Source organism: Thamnophis elegans, chromosome 9 (genome assembly GCF_009769535.1).
Source record: "Thamnophis elegans isolate rThaEle1 chromosome 9, rThaEle1.pri, whole genome shotgun sequence".
NCBI classification, from domain to species: Eukaryota; Metazoa; Chordata; class Lepidosauria; order Squamata; family Colubridae; genus Thamnophis; species Thamnophis elegans.
The window spans coordinates 27,313,563-27,335,497 of NC_045549.1; the positions used below are offsets into that span (position 1 = coordinate 27,313,563).

At 37.5% G+C, this 21,935-nt stretch overlaps 1 protein-coding gene across 7 annotated transcripts in view; it reads right to left on the minus strand.

Annotated features, from left to right (window-relative positions):
• TMEM131L (transmembrane 131 like) overlaps window positions 1-21,935 on the minus strand; it is an 86,434-nt gene that overhangs the window by 47,184 nt on the left and 17,315 nt on the right. For all 7 annotated transcript variants that reach the window (XR_004255953.1, XM_032223750.1, XM_032223749.1 and 4 more), the window contains exons 4-7: window positions 10,115-10,183; window positions 9,261-9,384; window positions 5,676-5,792; window positions 1,218-1,328 (exon numbers count right to left, since the gene is read on the minus strand). Coding sequence is in view for 6 of the 7 variants with exons in the window: in XM_032223750.1 (XP_032079641.1) it covers window positions 1,218-1,328; window positions 5,676-5,792; window positions 9,261-9,384; window positions 10,115-10,183 (421 nt within the window). In the remaining variant the exon portion in view is untranslated. The remainder of the gene's footprint in view (window positions 1-1,217; window positions 1,329-5,675; window positions 5,793-9,260; window positions 9,385-10,114; window positions 10,184-21,935) is intronic.

A 21,935-nucleotide genomic window follows, 5' to 3' on the forward strand; every position in this document is an offset into this window, starting at 1 on the left:
ATTCTTTCACATATAAATCTAATATTTTTATTCTACAGACTTCAATCCATTTTTATTCTGCCCAAAGTTTCTAAAGACAATGACACAAATGGAAATAGGGGGAGAAAATCTTGGAAAACACACCGATTTGTGTGCTGAAATTCACATTGCTGTTTTTCCTGCTCTAAGGTGGTCAGTCAGTATGCTAATTCAACTAATTCAGTTCTGGATAACAATCCATTATAAAATGGCCAATCACTACAGATCAAATATAGTGCTTCAGTAGATAAGTGCTACAAAGAAAGATCCATATTTCTTTCCAAGCTGAGGTTAACTCTTAGCTTCTCAAATACAAACCACCAAACAATACTCTAAAACAGTGTTTTCAATCTTGGCAACTTTAAGATGTGTGGACTTCAATTCCCAGAATTCCCCAGACAACATGGCAGTTGAAGTCCACACATCTTAAAGTTACCAAGATTGAGAAACATTGCTCTAAAAATATTGTTTAAATTATTAAACAAATTAAATATTATTTGCATTTAAACTTAATTAAAATTAAATATTATGTGATTACCCAAGTCCTGAATTTAATTATTTCTCTACATCTATTACATTACATATTACAATGTTTAGAAGCATGCAGCTAAGGAAATCAGATTGTGTATTTCATAGCATTACATAATACTATGTAAAAGAGCTTAAGACTGCTTTAGAATAATTATGATCTAACTTTCTCAATGTTGTTATGAATAAGTAGCAGCAGCAATCAATGTAATAAAATCCTTAACACTATTTCTTTGTAAGCAAGTTAAAAAGACTTTTAAAATCTCATTAAGAGATTCTCTCTCTGACAGTATCTTATTTAAGAGTTATGTACCAAGCAGATTTGCATGTCAGAAATTTTGCCTGCTTAAATTAGGTGGTGAAAGTGTATGAGAATTATGTCAAAGCATGGATGCATGAGAAAGCAAAACAGATAGCTTTATTTTTAGAGCAAAAACCTCAGCAGAACGGAAACACACTTGTCTGCAAAACCACAGCCTTTAGTTATCGGTTACTTCATCAATAGGGTTATTTTTCCCACCATTTACTAATTCATTATTAGAATCTTCAAATGTAGATTAACCATTCTCAATTTCCAGGTCACACTTAAAACTCCAGTTAATACTGTACTTAATAATAAACAGGACATTAAGAGTAATATATCTATATCTATATTTAAAGGAATACAGTACCAGTGTTTGTGAGATCTGAATACTATTGATATGTGGAAGCAGCAAATAAGTGTTTGCTAACTCCTCTCTAGAATCTTCTGAAATGGCCTCTGAAGTTCCGGTTCCAAATACCTAGTGCAAAACAGCATGTTACATTAAATATTCCCAACAATAAATGTAATAAAGAACTGCAATCTTTTACAAACACTTTTAGGTAAAGGTAAAGGTTCCCCTCGCTCATATGTCATAGTCATTACTGACTCTAGGTGGCAGTGCTCATCTCCATTTCAAAGCTGAAGAGCCAGCACTGTCCGAAGATTTCTCTATGGGTCACATGGTCGGCATGACTAAATGCCCAAGGAACACTGTTACCTTCCCACCTATTTTTCTACTTGCATTTTTACATGCTTTCAAACTGCTAGATTGGCAGAAGCTGGGACAAGTAACAGAGCAAGTTACGCGGTGCTAGGTATTCGAACCGCTGAACTTTTTGATCGACAAACTCAGCATCTTAGCCACTGAGCCACCATGTCCCAACAAACACACACTTTATATAATGCTATTTTAACAAGATGTTGCTGTATTAAAACAAAAATTAAAACAAAAAGATACTGTTTGCAGTAAACATCTAGTTTATAGATGTTATAAATAAAATATTCTTTCAGGAAACTTCAGATTCAACTAACCAAATTTTATTTAGAACATCACAATTACTCTCCCCTAAACAACAATTAAGCAGTCCTAAGTATAGGACAGAGATAGGGCACGTTTTCTTAACCAGACTACCTGCAAATATGTTCATTTGTAATTTTTTTTAAAAACCCTTAATATATCAGGCTTTGAACATATTCATGCTGCCCCCCCTTTTGTGTGTGTGCGTGCGCATAAAATGTGTTTTATGTTTAATAGGGATGAATCTAGCAATATTTAGAGTTGAGGCATTCAAGGGTCTAGCATGAATTTGGATCTGGCATGGATTTATTTATTATTATTTCACCTTCATTATTTTTATAAATAAGCAGTGAACATACTAATTCTTCTTATTCTTCCCACAAGAGTGAGCGTGTGTGTGTGAGAGAGAGAATTATTATTATTATTATTGTACAATTGTATCACAGCGGCCAGTTGTTTCGCCGGATTTGGCATTGGTTACTAGTCGGGCCCCACCCAGGGGCCTAGGACATCGTAACGTATTTTTGTAATATGCGTGCAGATCCAAGCAGTGCGACTTTTTGCATTTGACTGATGGTGATTTTGTCAATTTTTAACTGTTTTAAATGTAATTCCAGTGCTTTTGGAATAGCACCCAGTGTGCCAATTACCACTGGAATTATCACTGCTGGTTTGTGCCATAGTCGTTGAATTTCGATTTTTAAGTCCTGGTATCTTGCGATTTTTTCATGTTCCTTCTCGGCGACCCTGCTATCACCTGGTATTGCGATGTCTATAATTGTGACCTTATTTTTCTCAACCAGTGTGATGTCTGGTGTATTATGCGCCAGTATTTTGTCAGTTTGTATACGGAAATCCCACAAGATCTTGACCATCTGATTTTGTGATCAACAGTTTCATCAGCTTCTTTGCAAAGTCTGCATTTGGCATCATCAGAGGATTTTTCAATTTTGGCCTTAATGGCATTTGTGTGGATAGCTTGTTCTTGCGCAGCCAGGATTAGTGACTCTGTTTCTTTCTTTAATGTACCTGTTGTTAACCATAACCAAGTTTGTTCACTGTCCACCTTATCTTTTATTTTTTCCGGAAATTGGCTATGCAGTGCTTTGTTCTGCCAACTCTCCATTCTTGATTTTATCACATCTTTTCTGTATTCTTGTTTCGTCTGTTGGGCCTTCAGTAGATTTTTGTTCTTTACTTCAATTAATAGATGTTCTTGACTTTCTTTTAAATAATCAGCCAGTGCATGTTTGTCTTCTTCAACTATTTGCTTCACTTGTAATAATCCTCTGCCACTTGATTTTCGGGGCAGGTATAGCCTATCAGTGTCACCATGTGGATGTATACTGTAGTGCATTGTCATTAGTTTCCTGGTTTTTCATGTGTTTGATTTTGATATAAAATTGGGGAAAGAAGTGATACTTTATTAATATAGGCAGTCTCCAGGGTAAGAACGTCTGACAAGGACAACCCTGAGATAAAAACAGGCTGACCCCACAAATTAAAGATAAATATATATTTGAATACGCCTAGTAAAACAAAATGTCCAAAAAGAATTTTAGTTTGTAAGACGGATTCCTGGGGGAGGGGGGGAAGCAATTTGAAAAACAGGTAAGATTTAAACTATTGGTACCGAGATAAATAGGATGTCCTATTTAAAAATAAATATGGTCCATTTTAAAAAGAGCTTCTTCCCTAAGATTAACAACAACAAAAACAACCTGAAGACAAGTTGAAAGGAATGCAATATAAATGGACAGAAAATGTTTCTGCATGCCAGCATGGTTATTATCCTTTTTAAAATCAGGATGAAAATAAAATTATAGCTTTCTCCTCTGTCACAGAGTTGCTTTGTTTCTTTAAGAGTCTAGAAAGAATACTTACAGAAAAAAAATATAAAATAAAGGAAATTTTCCTATGGTATATAAGCATATGACTACAAACAGGGTTCTTGAAAGGAAGAAGCTACAGGTATGGGAATGCCTTCTTAAATCAGTGTGGTCATAAAGTGAATATCATCTGACCACATTAGTTTACGACAACAATTTCGGCACTCCACACTGTTGTTGTTAACAGAGAATCACACATCACTAAGGCAGAACCCACCTCAACCCAAGTCATTCCAGGCTCGGCTCCTCCCAGCCCCAGGGCTCACTAATGAATTGCTTCCAATTACCCCACTCATCTATCTCCCCCCCCCAGCCATCTTTACCCTTTTGGCTGCCCTGCAGGCTGCTTGGCAGGGTGGCAAGGGGTCCCAAAACCACAGAGTTCCATGGCTGCTTACAGTGTCCCAGGAAGCTCCAGATATCCCAGCAACCATTCATTCACTCAGCTGCCTTCTCTCCCAGTTCCCCACACTCACTTCTCACATTTTACATTCAGCTCCCATGGCCAAAGCAGAAACACCTCCCTGTCTTTACAGTCTCCTTTTTGAATCCAGCTTCTCCCATAAATATTTCCCACATCTAAAGTAGCTGCCCAAGCTGGCCCAAAAGTGCCAGAAAACCTTCATTCTCCCAGCTATCTTCTCTCCAAGTTCCATGCACCGACCTTTAACTTCTTGCTGTCTTTTTTTCAGACCCAACTTCTCTAGCTTCTGTCTTCAGAAATCTGTTGTCTCCAGAATGACTTGTTCCAAAGATAGCGCAACTTTCCAAAAGCTGTGGTATCTTTGGAAATCTGTGCTGTCTTTCCAAAGGCACTCTGAAGACAGCTCAAGTTTATAAAGAGAGCACTTGTCTTCAGAAAGAAGGAAAAATAGTAGGAAAATAGGATAAATTTGTCCGAGAAGCTGGGTTCAAAAAGGAGGCTGTCTTTACCCAAGTTCCATGCTAGTATAAAAACTAGGGCTGTAACAAAAGCATTATATTCTTAGATGACATGATGCTTTGATCTTCATTATAGTGTGTGCATGCACAGAGTTGCCAACTAAGGAACAAGGGTCGTCTTGGGAATAAGGCCACAAGTGGATGGTGAATGGCCCCTCCCATAGGGAATAAAAGAAGAGTGAAAGGGGAGGAGTGTTTGCAGGAGACAATTGGTTCATTCCTGCATTCTTGCCAAGTATTGCGAAGTCTGAAAGATATTGGCCTGGCCACTCTCCAAGCCTGATAAAGGTGGGTAATTGTGAACTATCTTGAAAGACTGTGGGCTGGGTATTTGCTGGAGAGGAATTCATTGTAAATTGAATAAATATCGGGACAAGGACTTGGCTTCATGCTCCTGGGGAAGCCTAGGTCAGAACACCTGGTAAGAAAGAGAGGAAGGAGTATCTGCTTTGCTCCAGCATAGAACTGATTAAAGAGGCATCTATGCAAACTACAGACACATGCCTTTCTCATGCCAGCTTCTGACACCCAGTAAGACCAATTCTGCAATTAAACATAAAAATGAAGCATCACGACTGCTTGTAGAATGAGTCCAATGTAAAGCCTGGATTGTGTCCTCATACCTTGCAAAAATAAATCAAGGCCAAATAGTATAACAGAGTTTAAAATTATGTGAGATGAATATCAAAATAATAAAATTCCCAACAAGGTTACTTGTCCTTTAAAAGAGATTTTTAAAAAAATTCATAAAGATTATTCTTTTTATTCTTTTAATATCCATGCAAAACCCTTTCATGATAGCAATGACTAGAGCAGCAGATACCTATAAATATCAACCTCTTGCATAGCATGTAATGTTCTGCAAACTGTATTTGTTTGGACCGTACATCTTTGACAGCTTTCTGTTGTTGGTCCACTACACCATCATTTGAAATTAAGAATGTTCTGTGTCTCAAGATGGTAAATGAATAATTACCTGATATGAAAATATTCCATGAGATGAGGTATTTATAAATAATGAACTTTCAAAACTGCCTTCTTCTATTGGAAGAAAAAGTACTCTGAAATAAATTTTTCCCATTGCTGGAATCACCTACAAGTAAAGTAAAAAGCATCTGATATTCAATATATTAAATTGCCATTGATTTATTACACTTATAAATTACAAAGAGACAGTCATTATTTCTTTCTTCTACTATGATAAAACTAGCCAAGATATACTCATTTATATATCACTTCATCAAATCTAGAACCAACTCCCAGAAGTATGACATTGTTCTTCTACAACCCATAGGAAAATTATTGTCTTCTAGGTGTCATAGTCATAGTGGCAAGGTTGTTAGAATGCAGTATTGCAAGCTAACTCTATCGACTGCCAGCAGTTTAATCCCGATGGGCTCAAGACTCAGTCTTCCATCCTTTTGATATCAGTAAAATGAGGACTCAGATTTGTCGATCTGTCACAAATCAGTGTAGCTACAACTAAAAGGAACTAGAAATTACATTTAACAGAGAAGAAGACTCAATCCCAATTTACAAATACAGAAAGAAGCAAAATATTTAAACATTGGACATATTGAAGGATATTTTTGAACAATGTTCTGAAAAGTTGATTTTAAGAGTGACAGCCTCTACAAACAGACTGTTTAAAAGATACTATGGAAAAGGAACATCTATTAGCTGACTTGATTGAGAGTGATTTGAAGATGGATTTAAAATGACATGGAAAAAGATGTTACACAAGACTGATTGATTTATTAATAATTTAAAGAGGTGTATAAAGCTGGTTTATTTGATTGAGGTTAAAAGAGATACATTGCTACCTCTGGTAACCCTTAACAGACTTTTGCTGATCAGGACTGAAACAATACGGCTATAAGAATTGTTAATGGATAAGAGATGGGATACGGGAAAAAGAGATCATTTGTTGTATTTTAAGAATATGTGATAAACTACTGAAATTATTTATACTTTTGATGAAAAGAAGTCTCTCTCTCTCCATCTCTCCCTCTCACGTACACACACAGACAGATATGACATTTTAACATTAAGGATGTGATGCGAAAACCTCTATAGAAATAAGTTCACATTTCACACTTAGTTTATGTTGACTTATGCCCTTCAACAGCAACTGAACCTGCAACATAACAAACTACCCTTGAAATCAGGTCAATCTCAGAGTAATTTGTGACAAGATGGGGGTAGGGAGAAGAGTATTCGGCGACTTCAGCTAGTCCAGAATGCGGCCGCGCGAGCGATTGTGGGTGCACCTCGCTTCACCCACATAACACCTATCCTCCGCGAGCTGCACTGGCTGCCTGTCGATCTCCGGGTACGCTTCAAGGTGCTACTTGTCACCCATAAAGCCCTTCATGGTAGTGGATCTGGGTACTTGAGAGACCGCCTACTGCCAATCACCTCCACTTGACCTATTAGATCCCATAGATTAGGCCTCCTCCGAGTCCCATCTGCCGGTCAATGTCGACTGGCAACCACGCGGAGGAGAGCCTTCTCGGTGGCAGCTCCGACCCTATGAAACGATCTCCCCGTGGAGATTCGCACCCTCACCACCCTCCAGACCTTCCGCACAGCCCTCAAAATCTGGCTATCCCGTCAGGCCTGGGGCTAAAGACTGTAACCCACCCGAATGGTATGAATGTTGTGTTTTTAATGACGTACTGTCCTACGTGTTAAATGTTTGTTTCCCCCCACCTTTTTCGAGTTGTAAGCCGCCCTGAGTCCCCCCAGGGAAAAGGGCGGCATATAAATAAAAAGAAAATAAAAAATAAAAAAAAGGGAGGAAGTACTGTAGAAAAAAAATTAAGGCATTTTAAGTATACCTCAATGTTCACACTGATCATGGTTGCACTCCTTATACTTTGAGAGGAAGTTCCAGATTAGTTTGGCTTCAAAAAAAGGAGGCATAAATTGAAAAATAAATTTTATTTTGCAAAAGGAAAACGTGGACCCGGCAAACCATATTTTAAATATTTCATTCAAGCAGCTGGTTATCAGCTTCTGTTAAGATTTAAGACCATCGAGCATAAAAGGAGGAGCCTTACAGATATATAGACCTTGATCTCACATCAGCTCTGCAGTTTCATGTGCAACTTGCTTTACGTTTCAAGGCTTGAATCACATTTCAAACTTACTATTGACATTCTGTGTGCATTCACACCATGTACTTTATAATAGGAAAAATATTAACTTTTACAAAAAGGAGGGGAGGGACTTTGTGGTATATTCCCGCAAATGAGACAGAATCCAGTAACATGTTGTCAACTCCCCTTTATTTTTTAAAGGATGTGATGTAACAAAAATGTATAAATATACTTCTTGGTTACTTTGGTATCTTTTAACAGGTTTAAAATCAGAAATATTTCAGTTGTTTCACAAGGGAGTGTGTCTATTTATTAATACAAGCTGAGCCAAAGCCACAACTTTCTGTCTGAAGACTGAGTCAGTATTTTAACCACCAGAGCCTCAAATGGTCTTCAAGGGAAGGGATTCTAAGGAAGTGATAGCCTTGTGCAAACAGCACACATAAAAGAAAGAGTTAGAACTTCAGCTTTTAATAATGTGGTTTTTGCACACATAGGTACTATAGCTACAATTTGAATTTGTATTGTTACTGAATTAGAAACTTTTTGTACTTACAGTCTGAGTGCAGTTTGGGGATTGAAATTTTCAGGAGACATAAAATTCAGACTGATTTTGGGTGTTTCAGTATGATAAAATAGCACTAATGCATGAAGACTTCATTGTACAGGTAATCCTTGATTTACGATTGTTTGGCAAAGTTACAGCAGAAAAAGTGACATGGCCTAAACCTGCACTTACAACCGTTGCACTACCCCCACAGTCATGTGATTGTAATTTGGGCACTTGGCAACTGGCTTGAATTTATGATTATGCATTTGCTATTAAATGACTGGTATTCTAGATTTCCAGAAAAGTGACTAAATTATTGTGATATAACAATTTTTGTTAGAAGTCACTAGACCAAAGTTTCTCTTATAAATGGATTATTCTAAATGCTTTATTAACATTTTTATACAGAACCCTGACACATGCTTTAGTAAAATATAAAAGAATAATATTTGAATATTTTGTATACCAGATAAAACATTTTATTTGCAACTCTGCATTTTACAAGCAACGTTTGCTCTCTTTTGCAAGTATTTGCTTCAGGCAAAATGATAGAAATGATAGGATGATTCCGAATGATAGAAAGGAGGTATTATTTCTACCAAGCTCTATTTTTTTCTACCAAGGAATGAAATCTATATATTGGCTTCAATGCATTCCCTCTTCCAATTTAATATTGTAATCCACCAAGAGGTAAGATACCAGTGAATAAAGTTTAATAAATAAAATAAAATTTAATAAATAAAATATGAAAACAGCAAGTCAATGTGACCGTCTTTTTCGATATGAATGGATGTCACTTCATTTGTTAATTATAAATTGATCGTGTGCTTATAAACAGAAGCATTTCCATTTTGGCAAAAACTTGCATGCTACTGCAACATAATTGTTAAAAATACATTAAAATACTCACTCTGCTATGAGCAGGGGACACATGAAAATGTCTAGTTGTTGTAAACACTGAATTCACTAGAATGTCTCTATCCTTATTAGGGTTGTAAGCATAGAGCATTTTAGCTTTGGGCAGCCCCAGTAGCCTAAGGAAACAAGAAAAGGTGAAATAGGAAGATAGTACTAAAACAATAGATTACTCTTTTTGCTCCAATTCAGTTTCAACACTACACAATTACCTTCCACAAAAATAACATTATTTTCAACACAATTTGAAAAAAGATAATTTTGCAATAACTGAAGACATAGTATCAATGCCATAGTTTTACAATGACACAAATACTTCTTTCCTAGTATTGTGGCTCTCTCAATATTTGTTGATTTCAATGTATTATCCAAATATTGCTTTCATTTGCCTTTCACAGCAAAATCAAACAAGAAGAGTATTGCTTGAATATGCTGATAAGGACAAACTATGGCTGAAATTAGCAGAGACTCAACATATTAACAATACATGAGCCTTGCCTTGATCACATCGTAACAAACGATGGTTTGATATAACACTACATCTGTGATATAAGTAGGTAAACAAACTAGATTATAAAGCAAGTTAATATAGCTCTTTTACATACTCCTCTTAAGAGCTGTAATTATTTTAAAAGTTAGCTAATGTGCTGCTTCTTTCATAATTAAAAAAATATATTTGTTATCTGTTCATTATTTACTTTTATTTTCATAATCAACTGAAAATTTTGATACATCTTATATAATAATTGTAATGAGAAATGCAAATAGACAAAAGGCTCTTTTCTTGAAAATATTATTTTTGTATTACAAACTTCTTGCCTTTATTCTGAAAAATTGCAAAATACTCACTGCATTCCAAAATGGAGAATAGAAGGATGAAAATGAAGAATCTTGCCATCCGGCATTTTTGCAGAAAACCTGAAAAAGAATATAGGAATAACTATAGAATCTTATTAGATAAAGAGAACACATAAACACCCCTTCAATTAAATGTCTAGCATGCCATTTTAGTGCTTTGTTTATTTGGTAATTCCATTTCTGCATTGCTAAACTATATAAAATTCTGGATATTGGGATACTAAATTTCAGAATATTCTATACAAATGTAATAAAACCTTTTCAAGAATTCAGTTACATGTAAACTATTTTGTAATGGCTAATTTAAAAGTGTTTGAGAATATGGAGGGCACATAAGGAAAACTGGCATTCCATCATTCAGAAGTCAACCCTGCCGTTAGTCTTATGCAATTGAGGCTTGCTAGATTAAACATTTGGGGTGGGGGGGTTGTTCCTAAGCAGGTTTATTCCAGTCAGCCCACAGTGAACATTACTGCATCTGTAGCTTAATATTACAACCTATAGGGCCACCGAGTGAAGAATTCCTAGAAATTGGGAAAACAAATCTGACACAGTTTGAACAAAATGCACTAGCATATATACACTTTTTCATTGTAGCCCCAACATATTGTGCTTTGCAATGATTAAGGCAGGAAGTAACAATAGCATCGATAACTATCACCAAATCTAAGTGTCGCAAGAAAGACTGTATCTAGTACACCAGAAATGTTATTTCCTGCAGCCACAGTGACTTCCCCATTACACATTTACTCTTTTAGGACTTATCAACCTTATCATGGGGGGGGGGGGGGGGGATCACTGAACTATACTGACTCTCAGCCTCTCAACTTGGTACACAGCAAAAAGACATTCCAGGTTCATCAGCAAGATAGTAGAGGTTCAAGAGAGTAACCAAACCTCTGCACACCTGCCTCATCAGTTTCTAGTGTAACCCCCATTCAGCAGTGTCAGCACCGTATTCTGATATTTACTTCTCTACATCTCTCAAAAAGTGACACTTTTGAAAGTTTATATATATGACTTGTTAATTAGAAGCAGGGGGATGCATATGTGATCTTATTTTTATCTTCACATGAGAAAACTTGCTCAACTCTCAGAAACTTCTATTTCAGATAAAGAATAATTTTTAATTGTACATAGCTTATCCAAAAATTTACACTGAAGTCAGGACCTAGCCTTAATCACAATGCCGAAGGCAGCACATGTTACCAAGTTTCTTAGTTTTCTCCCATGTATTCATTTGCATAATATCTATTCCCCACAGCTTTTGCCACACCTTTGAATCGGTTTTTGTCTATGAATCAGCTTCTAAGAACATAAGCCTACAGCTATATTAAATTCAATGTAAGCAATCAACAGCACAACTTTATTAAAATTTAATCATATAAATATATGGTACCGATGCAGACAGTACATTTCAAAGCAGATGTAACATAAAAATTCAGCATAACACAATTGCTCTTATATTTGTAATCTGTTTTGTTGTCATAGTTGCCATATAACTTTGCCCATATTAACAGAATTGGTCTAAAACCTTAATTCTTCTGATCTTGTATTTCATAATACTTAGACTGACAGATCCAATTGTTACACATATATCTGCTTTTGCAGTGACCTGTATGGCTAGATAAGAATATGAGCAGTGAAAAGCCTAAACTGAATGTTTTCCTTGCAAAACAGGCAACCATTTCATTTGCTGACTTCAACATTGCTGGTAATCACCCCAAGGCCTGCTATTCTGCCTCACTATGGCAGGGTGAGGGATGTTGCTGAGTGGAGTGAATAAAAAGCACTGGGAGTATACGTATGTCCATCAGGATTATCCAAGGCATGACGCTCAAACAGCTGCCCAGCTCTAGAAGATTATAGAGACGACTTTGAAGTAACAATATGATACAGAAAAACATGAATCAACCCTGGGAAGGAAAGAAAGTGATACTCAGAAATCTGAAGAAATGATGCCTTGATTCTGGATCAAGGAAGGAAAAATGCTGCAGGCTTTCAAGATTCTGTTATTATAACAACAAAGCAGAGTCCCAATATTTCTTTTCCATTTCATGATCTGGCCTACTTGGAAGGCTGACACCAGCTAAAAGAAGCAGATATCTATATTATGTTGCAGTGTGGTGATGATGATGATGGTGGTGGTGGTGGTGTGAGAGATATAGTGATAAAGACCATTTTACTGACAATGGCAAAGGCATAATTCTCTATTTGTCAGGAAAAACACAATGGTAAAACTACATGGAAAAAAAGATAAAGCTATTGACAATATAATGTTGGACAATGGGCCTTTCAGGTCAGATGGCAGTAGGTATGCTACTAAAAAGAGCTGAGAACTTTTCAGAAATGTTTATAGTGTGACTTTCCAGATAGCAAGTTAAAGAGAATAAAATCTGAAGCTGTAAATATAGAAGTACTGTATGGAATGTGAGCAGCTTAAAGACAGGAAAAGTCAACACAGTGAAAGACGAAATGAATTTACTACACTTTGACATCTTTGCATCAGAGAACTGAAATGGTCTGAAATGGAACACTTTAAGTTAGATGATGCTTATTATTCAAAAGATAATAAGCAAAGAAGTAATTGCACTGTTTTCAAAGTTATAAAAGATAAAGAAAAACAATATTTGGGTACAGTAATAAATGATAGAATAAAATCAGTTAGGTTTTTCAGACAACCTGTTGATGTGACAGGTTGGGCATGTTTATGCTCTAATCACTATTTCAGAAGAGGCTGACAAGGTTTATGGTCAACTTCAATCTGAAATTGACAGAACATGCAAGTAAGATGTTCTGCTTGTGCTTGGGGACTTGAATGCCAATGATGAAAACAACAAGGAAAAATGTTATTGGATTGTATCTATAGCAAGCAAATGAAACAGGAAAACTACTTATCCATTTTTGCCAATTCAATGACGTCTCTGATGCTAACAGTCTTCAAACAACAAAAATGACACCTACACACATAAGATATCATCACATAAAACACAAAGAAATCAGACAGACTATATTACTACTAAAAGGGGATAGAAGAATTTAGTTACAACAACAGAGATGTGGCCAGAGGCTGACTGGAACAGACCATGAACTGCTCATATGAAAGTTCTAAGTTAAAATAGAACAAAGCCAACCATTTTCTACAATGTGATCTTGGACTTGTATGAGTTTTATACTTTAGATTTTTTTAATGTTGTAAACTTCCCAGAGTCACCATGTCCATTATAAATTAATTAATTTTCAAGACACACATCAGGAATTAGAGAGCGTGTGTGGTGTGGTCCTTAAGGCATCACGTTAGAAACGAAAGGAGACCATGAGCTCTAGTCTCACCTTAGGAACAGAGCCAGTTGGGTGACATGGGCAAGTCACTGTTAGTCCTAGGAAAGAGAAATGGCAAACCATTTACAAAAAGCCTTGCCATGAAAACTGCAGGACTATTCTAAGCTATTGCCACATGTCAAAACATGACACAAAGGAACAACAAAAATTGAAATGGAATAGATAGTCTAACAGGCTCCAACAGTGGCAACTGCAAATCCAGTGAGACCCACAGCTGTAACTTTACCTAACTCTATCTTAACATGATATCCAAAACAAAGTGGGTTATTTCCATTTAGAGGAATGAAGTTGAAATAAAATTATAAAATTAATATTCTGTCACAACTGGAGCTGCCCCTGTCATCAGCTGCCAGGTCATAAGAACAGTCGATCCAAAGGGAAAACCAACCCTAGCGTGAGATTATTATTATCCCAAAATTATGGACAAAATAAACTTATTATATAAACAAATCTATATATGAAATCCATTAAAATATACTAACAATATACTTTACACATACACATATAAACAAGTTAACTGCGGATAGAATTTTAACAGGCTTTTAAAAATAAAATTTCAAGAATACCTTTTATTAGCATCAGCATGTTGTAAGGGGTTATTAGCATGAAGCCAGCTCTTTGCTCCATTCTCTGAATATTTTATATACTGAACCGTATCTATATGTGGAGCACTTAGGTCAAAAGTCCATGCAATCTGCATTGACAGCTTTTATCCCAAAGGAGATTGTATATGCAAATCCATCTTAACCTTTGTTTGGTAACACAAAGGCTTATGTTTTTAATTCACAGATGCATCCCCATGGAATGACCAGGGATAATCTAGATCCAAATAGTCATAAATACTCTCCAAATAAAAGGGTTACTTTAAAGAAAAAAAAAAGAGTTTGGCCCTATTCTATGTGCACGGAGGATATCTCTGTTATAAAGGGGGGAAATGCAATTAAAGAAGGGAAGAATGCAATTTGAAGTAATAGGAAGTAAAATGTCATTACAACCGGCCACATTTGTATAGGTTATATATACATTATACATTAATACAATCCAATTCCTAGTCTTAAATAAACAATGTAAATTAGATTTTGCAATTATATAAAGCAAAGCTGGCTGAGGAACTGCCGGAGTTGAAGTCCACAGGTCTTAAAGTTGCCAAGGTTGGAGATCATTGATATAAAGGATCTGTCAATGTAGATAACCTGAATAGTTGAAGTCTAATCACAGAACTGAATGAATATATTGAATATTTTCAAAATAATATTATGTTGCAACTATGGTCTGCTACATAAAATTAGTTTAAGTAAACTGCAGGTTGAAAAGCAATATGGTACTCTCTCAAAATATGTTTATTTAAAAATAGGAGCAAAAGTTTCATACATAGAAAATGTGTTCTGGAGTATAATTGCCATTTGGAGAAATCCATGTAAGTATGCCCTCTAACTTTATGAAAAACATGTACAAACTTACAGTCCCCACTAGAATTGAATATAGCTAATGGGCTATCATCACACAACTAGTCATATAATTCAGAATTGTATCTTTCATTCAGAAAAAAATAAAACTATAAAATCATTAGCCAGTATTTTTCACTATTCTTCTAGCTAAAATCAACACAAAACTCTTTTTCTTTCATAAGAAGCTTGGTTTAACAAATCATGATTGATATGGCCTTACTTGTAAGCAGAATAAGCATGTATAGAGAAGTAAATAATTATAAACATTCTTGTGATATTCGTTATGTCATACATTTGACTGATGGGCATATATGTATATACATACATAAGAAAGAGTTTAACAATCCTCTAATCCAAAGTCAAACTCGATTTTATTGAGAGCTGCCATCAGGGTTGTGTTGGACTTCTGGGGAAAAGGTAAGCGTATCCAGGGTGGCCATGGCCAGGTTGACGTCCCTCATGTCGGGGGCATCTGTGGTGGCCCGAGCACTCTGCCAGTGAAAACAGGCTCCCGAACTCCATTTTGGGCCGCAACAGCCTCCTGCCACCCTCTCCCAGTGAAAATGGAGCTCGGGGGGGGGGGTGCATGCAGTTCCTTCAAACTCTGTTTTCACTAGCAGAGACACTGTGTGCTGGGTCGTCGCTGTTTTTAGGGCAGCCCCGCAGGCCAGTTCTAAGCACCCTGTGGACTGGATCCAGCCTGCATGCCTTGAGTTTGACACCCCTGTTCTAATCCATCTAATATAAAACCAGTACTTCTATGCAAATATGTCATTTTATAAGTTTAAAGTCAACTACATCTTAAACAGAATTTATAGATAGATCAAAACAAATTAATTTTGAATGAAATAGATTACAAAGAGTAATCCTTCTGATCAGAAACTCTTAGACTATAGAAAAAGGGTGAGGGAAAACTCTATAAATGGAAACACAGCAACAGAAATAAAACTGGCACTGAAGAACAGTAGTTAATGGCAACAAAATATATATGTCATGGGTCAAAGAATTGGTCAACCACAAGTCTTTCAAATCCAGTCTATTGCTACTTGTCTTGAACAGAATTTTGAAAATAGCAAATACAGTATTGTAAAGCATTTCAACCCAGTGTTATTCAAGATGGCACATATTTTAAAAGTGACACTTGATGTTAATCTCTTCTTGTCTTAGTAGACTAAGCAAGATCTAAAATCCAAAACGAAGTTCTAACCTAACTAAAAATGTAGTACTGCAATTTTGCAGTCCACGAATGCAACAGAAGGCTGACACTAAATAAACAGCAATTTAAAATGCACAACATTCATAGTTACCGTGGGGCTGGCTATTTCAACAGCCCCCAGCCTGCCGGAGCAGCCAAATCTTAGTGGCTTTGCGGAAGGCCGGGAGAGTAGTAAGGGTCCGGATCTCCATGGGGAGCTCATTCCAGAGGGCTGGAGCTGCAACAGAGAAGGCTCTCCCCCGGGAAGTCGCCAGCCGACATTGGCTGGCAGATGGAATCTGGAGGAGGCCTAGTCTGTGCGATCTGATCGGTCTATGGGAGGTAATTGGCAAGAGGCGGTCTCTCAGGTAGGGCTTTATAAGTGACGACTAGCACCTTGAAGCGAGTTCGGAGACTAATGGGTAGCCAGTGCAGCTCGCGGAGGATAGGTGTAACGTGGGTGTACCTGGGTGCACCCACGATCGCTCGCACGGCTGCGTTCTGGACTAGCTGAAGTCTTCGAACACTCTTCAAGGGCAGCCCCATGTAGAGCATGTTACAGTAATCCAGTCTTGAGGTCACAAGGGCATGAGTGACTATCTGAAGGGCCTCCCGATCCAGATAGCGTCGCAATTGGTGCACCAGGCAAACCTGGGCAAAGGTCCCCCTGGTCACAGCCGACAAATGGTGTTCTAAAGTCAGGTTGGATCTCTCTTTGATAAGTTTCAATTTGTTACTTCTTATCTTGCCCTCATGTGTATAATAGGTTTCCCCCCTCTTTTTTTAACAGTCTGTCAAACACTGGAAGACTGCTATCGTGTCACCCCTAGTCTTTATCTTCATTAAATTAGACATACCCAGTTCCTGTAACCATTTATCCATATGTTTCAGCCTTCAGCTTTACTGTTCTTCTCTGCTCCTTTCAGAGTCAATGCTGACAGAAATTTAGATATGGACTATCTGTCCTTCAGTTGACTCTGAAATCCCTCAAGGTGTAGAAGGCTTGCTTGCCAGGAGGGCTTCCACAAAAACCCCTTAAAGTTAGTGGGGGATTGGAAGATTTTTTAAAAAATATACAATTTAATACAAATTTCCAAAATGTATACAGCAACCAGAAAACAATTGCTCTTTGTCCATATTTAAAAGCTCTATGTCCAACAGTAGGAGAAAAAACAGATAATGAATTTGTTATACTAGCAGAAATAGACATGATCCTATATATATGTGGTTTGGTGCTTTCTAAAAAATAAAAATGAAAACTAACTTGTTCAGTTTTGGGATATAAAAATCAGATATTGGAAACTGAGAGAAAATAACATTGATAAATTTGTCCATTTCTAAAGATGGACAAATAATTTCAGGGTTTGTTTAACAGAAGGATGGAAAAAATGTATGGGGAAGGGTCTTTTACATCAAACGATTTATTTAGCAACTAAGGTTATGTCAGCATTTTTTAATTTCTGCTCTTTCTAAATTGTTTTTTGCATTATCATTGAAGAACAGGTGGAAAAAAATATATGGAGCTGAGGATTAAAGAAAGACCATTTGAGATCAAATATGAAGCAAGTCAGCATTACAAGTAAAATAAAAGGACATTTGGGAATTGTCTTGTCAGCAGATATACTAATCAAACTTTCCATTTGTTCTTCTAAATATCTACCAATATTGGAATGAAGTCAACAGCAACTGGAAAGTATTTTGAAGGAATATCTTAAACTGAGAAACATCTCCATAAAGTAAGGGGTATAATGCAGATATTGCATAGGGCAACAGAGACGAAGAAAACTAAAAATAATATTGAACATCAGAACACCAAATATGGTGCAGCCTTCCACCAACTAACCAAATGACAGCACGACATTCCCAAAAGAGCTCTGGAAGTCTAATTTGCTCTTAAAATATCCTCTTAAAATACTGAGTGTTCTGGCACAGCAAGACACATTTCCCCCTCTTTTTTTGTCCCAAGTTATTTGGCTAGTGGATTTGTAAAAGCCTGCTTACATTTATGATAGATCTCTGCTACATACATTCAACTGCTGCAGTCTGTTCCTTTTCCAGGAATCATCTGCTGAATCCCTGGGAAGGGTTGTATACCAATAGTTAGACAATCTTTTTTAACCTAGCACCTATCAGATATTCTGCATTTCAGTAGTCAATATTTCAAGCTACTAAATCCAAAGATTGGAGGTGACTGGAAAAATAGCACAACAGATCAAATTAACTGAATATTTGTAATTTTGCACTGTAGCAAACATTGGAGAATAAGCATGCATCTTCCTTTAGATTAACAGTTTTGAAAGTGTGAAAGTAGTACTATCTGAACATTTTTAACACCATTTTTTAAGAATCCTTCAGTTAAGGATACTTTTACTCAAACTTTGCCTCCACTTTTAAATTACTGAAATTTAAAAGTTAAACAGGGCTCTGTGGACAGCAGTTCTGATATTTAAAAGTTTGCATTACAAATTAGGGTAGGTAGATGGAAGCATCTAGTCAACTAAGGGTCAACTCCATAAACTAAGCAGAGTCAGGCCTGGTTAGTACTTGGATGGAAACTGCCAGAAAAACCTGGGATTCTAGACTAATTTTTAATGCAGAAATTTCCATTTTATTTCTCCATGGGCTTAATGTCCATAATTAACCAAATAAAGCTTCATGCCTTAACCACTAGACCAAACTGGTTCTAATTTTCACATGCTTTTTTTGGAAAATTTATGTTTGTACAGATTTTGAGTCTTTTCACTTCTTTATCATGCTTCCTTTTATATTCAGCATTTTGTTAATAAATGGTTAAAAGTATTACCAGATATCCATGTAATATTAATTGTTACAAAGAATGGGGTTAAAACAATGCATTTTTAAAAAAAATCAATTTGGAAATAAATTATTTGCCAAAGTGCAATTTTTAACATAGTAGAACATGAACATTCTTTAATATAGGAATGAACAGCAATGATATTTTCTTTCTATAATCTTAATTTAATGTAAATTTTAATTTAATACTTTTCCTGGACCACTATTTACTATGATTTGGACTGTGCACCCTACATGTGCGGCAGCCAACCAGTTAAGATGCTGGGCTTGTTGACCTGAAAGATAGCAGTGCAAGATCTAAGTACCATGTGATGGAGCAAGCTCCCATTACTTGCCCCAGGTCCTGCCAACCTAGCAGTTTGAAAGCATGTAAATGAAATAGATAAATATGTACCAACTGGTGGGAAGGGAACAGTGTTCCATGCATCTTCAGCGCATAGTCATGTTGGACACATGACCACAAAAGCGTCTTTGGACAACACTGGCTTTTGTGGAGATCAGCACTGCCCCCTTGAGTTAAACTGGCAGGGGAACCCTTTACTCTTTTTTTTAAACCCTACACAGCTCCTAAAACTTAGTAAAACTCTTACTAGGGAATACTTGCTTATCACTACTATCAAAATGAAACTAGTGTCACCCCAACTCTGAAAGAATCAGATGTAAACCTCACCAAGACGTCTCAATATTTTCTTTTTATGATTCACTACACATCCAGTTTCAATAGATTCTTACTTTTACAGAAATGCTCTACATTTGAATCTTCAAATTGAACTGAAACCACTCTCACAACGCTCCAAAAGATGAAACTGGGAAAAAAGACAATTGGAGAAAAGAGTAAAAGAAACTTAAGAGAATCAAAGTAGCTCAAAAGAAGAATGACAGGCTGACAAACTAACTGATACAAGGAACACCAGTTTCTTTAGCCAACTATCGTCCAGTCTCTAATCTTCACTTTGTAGCGATGGTTGTCCAGAGTGTGGTAGCACGTCAGCTTCCCCAGTACCTGGATGAAGCTGTCTACCTGGGTCCGTTTCACTCGTGTTTCAGGCCCGGATACGGCATTCGTCGCGTTGGTCGATGGTCTCTGGCGAGCCCGGGACAGGGGCTGCTCCTCTGTCCTGGTCCTATTAGACCTCTCAGCAGCTTTCGATACCATCGAGCATGGTATCCTACTATGACGACTCAGGGACTTGGGAGTGGGGGGCACCATTTTACGGTGGTTCTCCTCCAACCTGTCGGATCGGTTGCAGTTTGTGTTGACTGGAGGGCAGGGATTGACCCCGAGGCACGTCGCTTATGGGGTGGCCCAGGGGTCGGTTCTCTCACTCCTCCTGTTCAATATATATTTGAAACCGCTGGGTGAGATCATCCGTGGTTCTGGGGTACGGTATCATCAATATGCTGATGATACCCAACTTTTCATCTCTACCCCAAACCACCCAAATGATGCCCTCGACATGATGTCCCGATGCCTGGAGGCTGTGCAGATCTGGCTGGGGAGGAACAGGCTCAAGCTCAATCCCTCAATCCCACAGACTGAGTGGCTGTGGTTTCCGTCATCCCGATTTGTGCATCTTGTTCCATCTTTGATGATAGGGGGAGAAATTTTAGCCCCCTCAGAGAGGGCCCGCAACCTGGGACTCCTCCTGGATACGCGGATTAGTTTAAAAGAACACCTGATGGCCGTGACCAGGGGGGCCTTTTATCAGGTTCACCTGGTACGTCAGTTGCACCCCTTCCTGGATCGGGATGCTCTGTGCACAGTCACTCATGCCCTCATCCTTTCTCGCCTGGACTACTGTAACGCTCTCTACATGGGGCTGCCCTTGAAGAGCACCCGGAGGCTTCAACTGGTCCAGAATGCAGCTGCGCGAGTTATCATGGGGGTACCTAGGTGCTCCCATGTTGCGCCCCTTTTAGGCAGCCTGCACTGGTTGCCAGTTGTTTTCTGGGTGTGATTCAAGGTACTACTTATGACCTTTAAAGCGCTCCATGGCTTAGGCCCAGGATACCTGCGAGACCACCTACTGCTACCGGTAGCCTCCCACCGTCCAGTGCGATCCCAAAGAGTTGGCCTCCTCAGGGTGCCGTCGGCCAGACAGTGTTGGCTAGTGACCCCCAGGGGGAGAGCCTTCTCTGTGGAAGCGCCTTCCCTCTGGAATGAGCTACCCCCGGAGCTTCGTATAATTCCCGACCTCCGGTCCTTCCAACACGCCCTAAAAAGTTGGCTTTTCCAGCAAGCCGGCCTGGACTGTACAAAATAAAATAAATGATTGATTATTGTTAATTTTAATTGATTTTTTAAAATGTTATTGTTAATCTTAATTGGGTTTGTTTTTTGGATACTCTATCTATTTTTTTTTTACTTTTGTAATATGTTTTTTTTTTAATGTTGTATGCCGCCCTGAGTCCTTTGGAAGAAGGGCGGCATATACATCCAATAAACAAACAAACAAACACATCAATATTATGCACGGGAAGAATAGATGTGTAGTCCTAGTTTGTTCAAAGCCAAATTTCATTTCAAAGTGAAAACAAAACCAAAATCATCTTAATACAGAACTACAAAATGAACCATTCATCCAAATGAACCAATTATCAGAAACAATTTGTATTTTACCTTTAACTCTTACTTCCATTGGTATCCCAATTGCTATTTTTAAAATATACTTACTAAGCTTACATGTTTTCTATCCCAATCATTAGGTTCTAGGAAACTCATATACTTAAAGAACCCCAATACCATTTTAAAAAATTAAAACCAATAAACCCGAGTGGAATTGCATGCTAACAACATTTCTAAAATGTTCTGAAAACCCAGAAATAGAAAAACTATGTTCATTTTCTTCTAATGTTCAAAGGGAGGGGAGACTATCTTTACATCAGGGAGTAAGGAATCCCATAAGCCTGGACAGTCACCGAGAAGGCAAGCTCCTGGCCTCTCTGACTGCTTTCATGACAAAAACATGAAACTGCTTTCATGGCATAGGATGGGCCACCGTGTTTAACATAT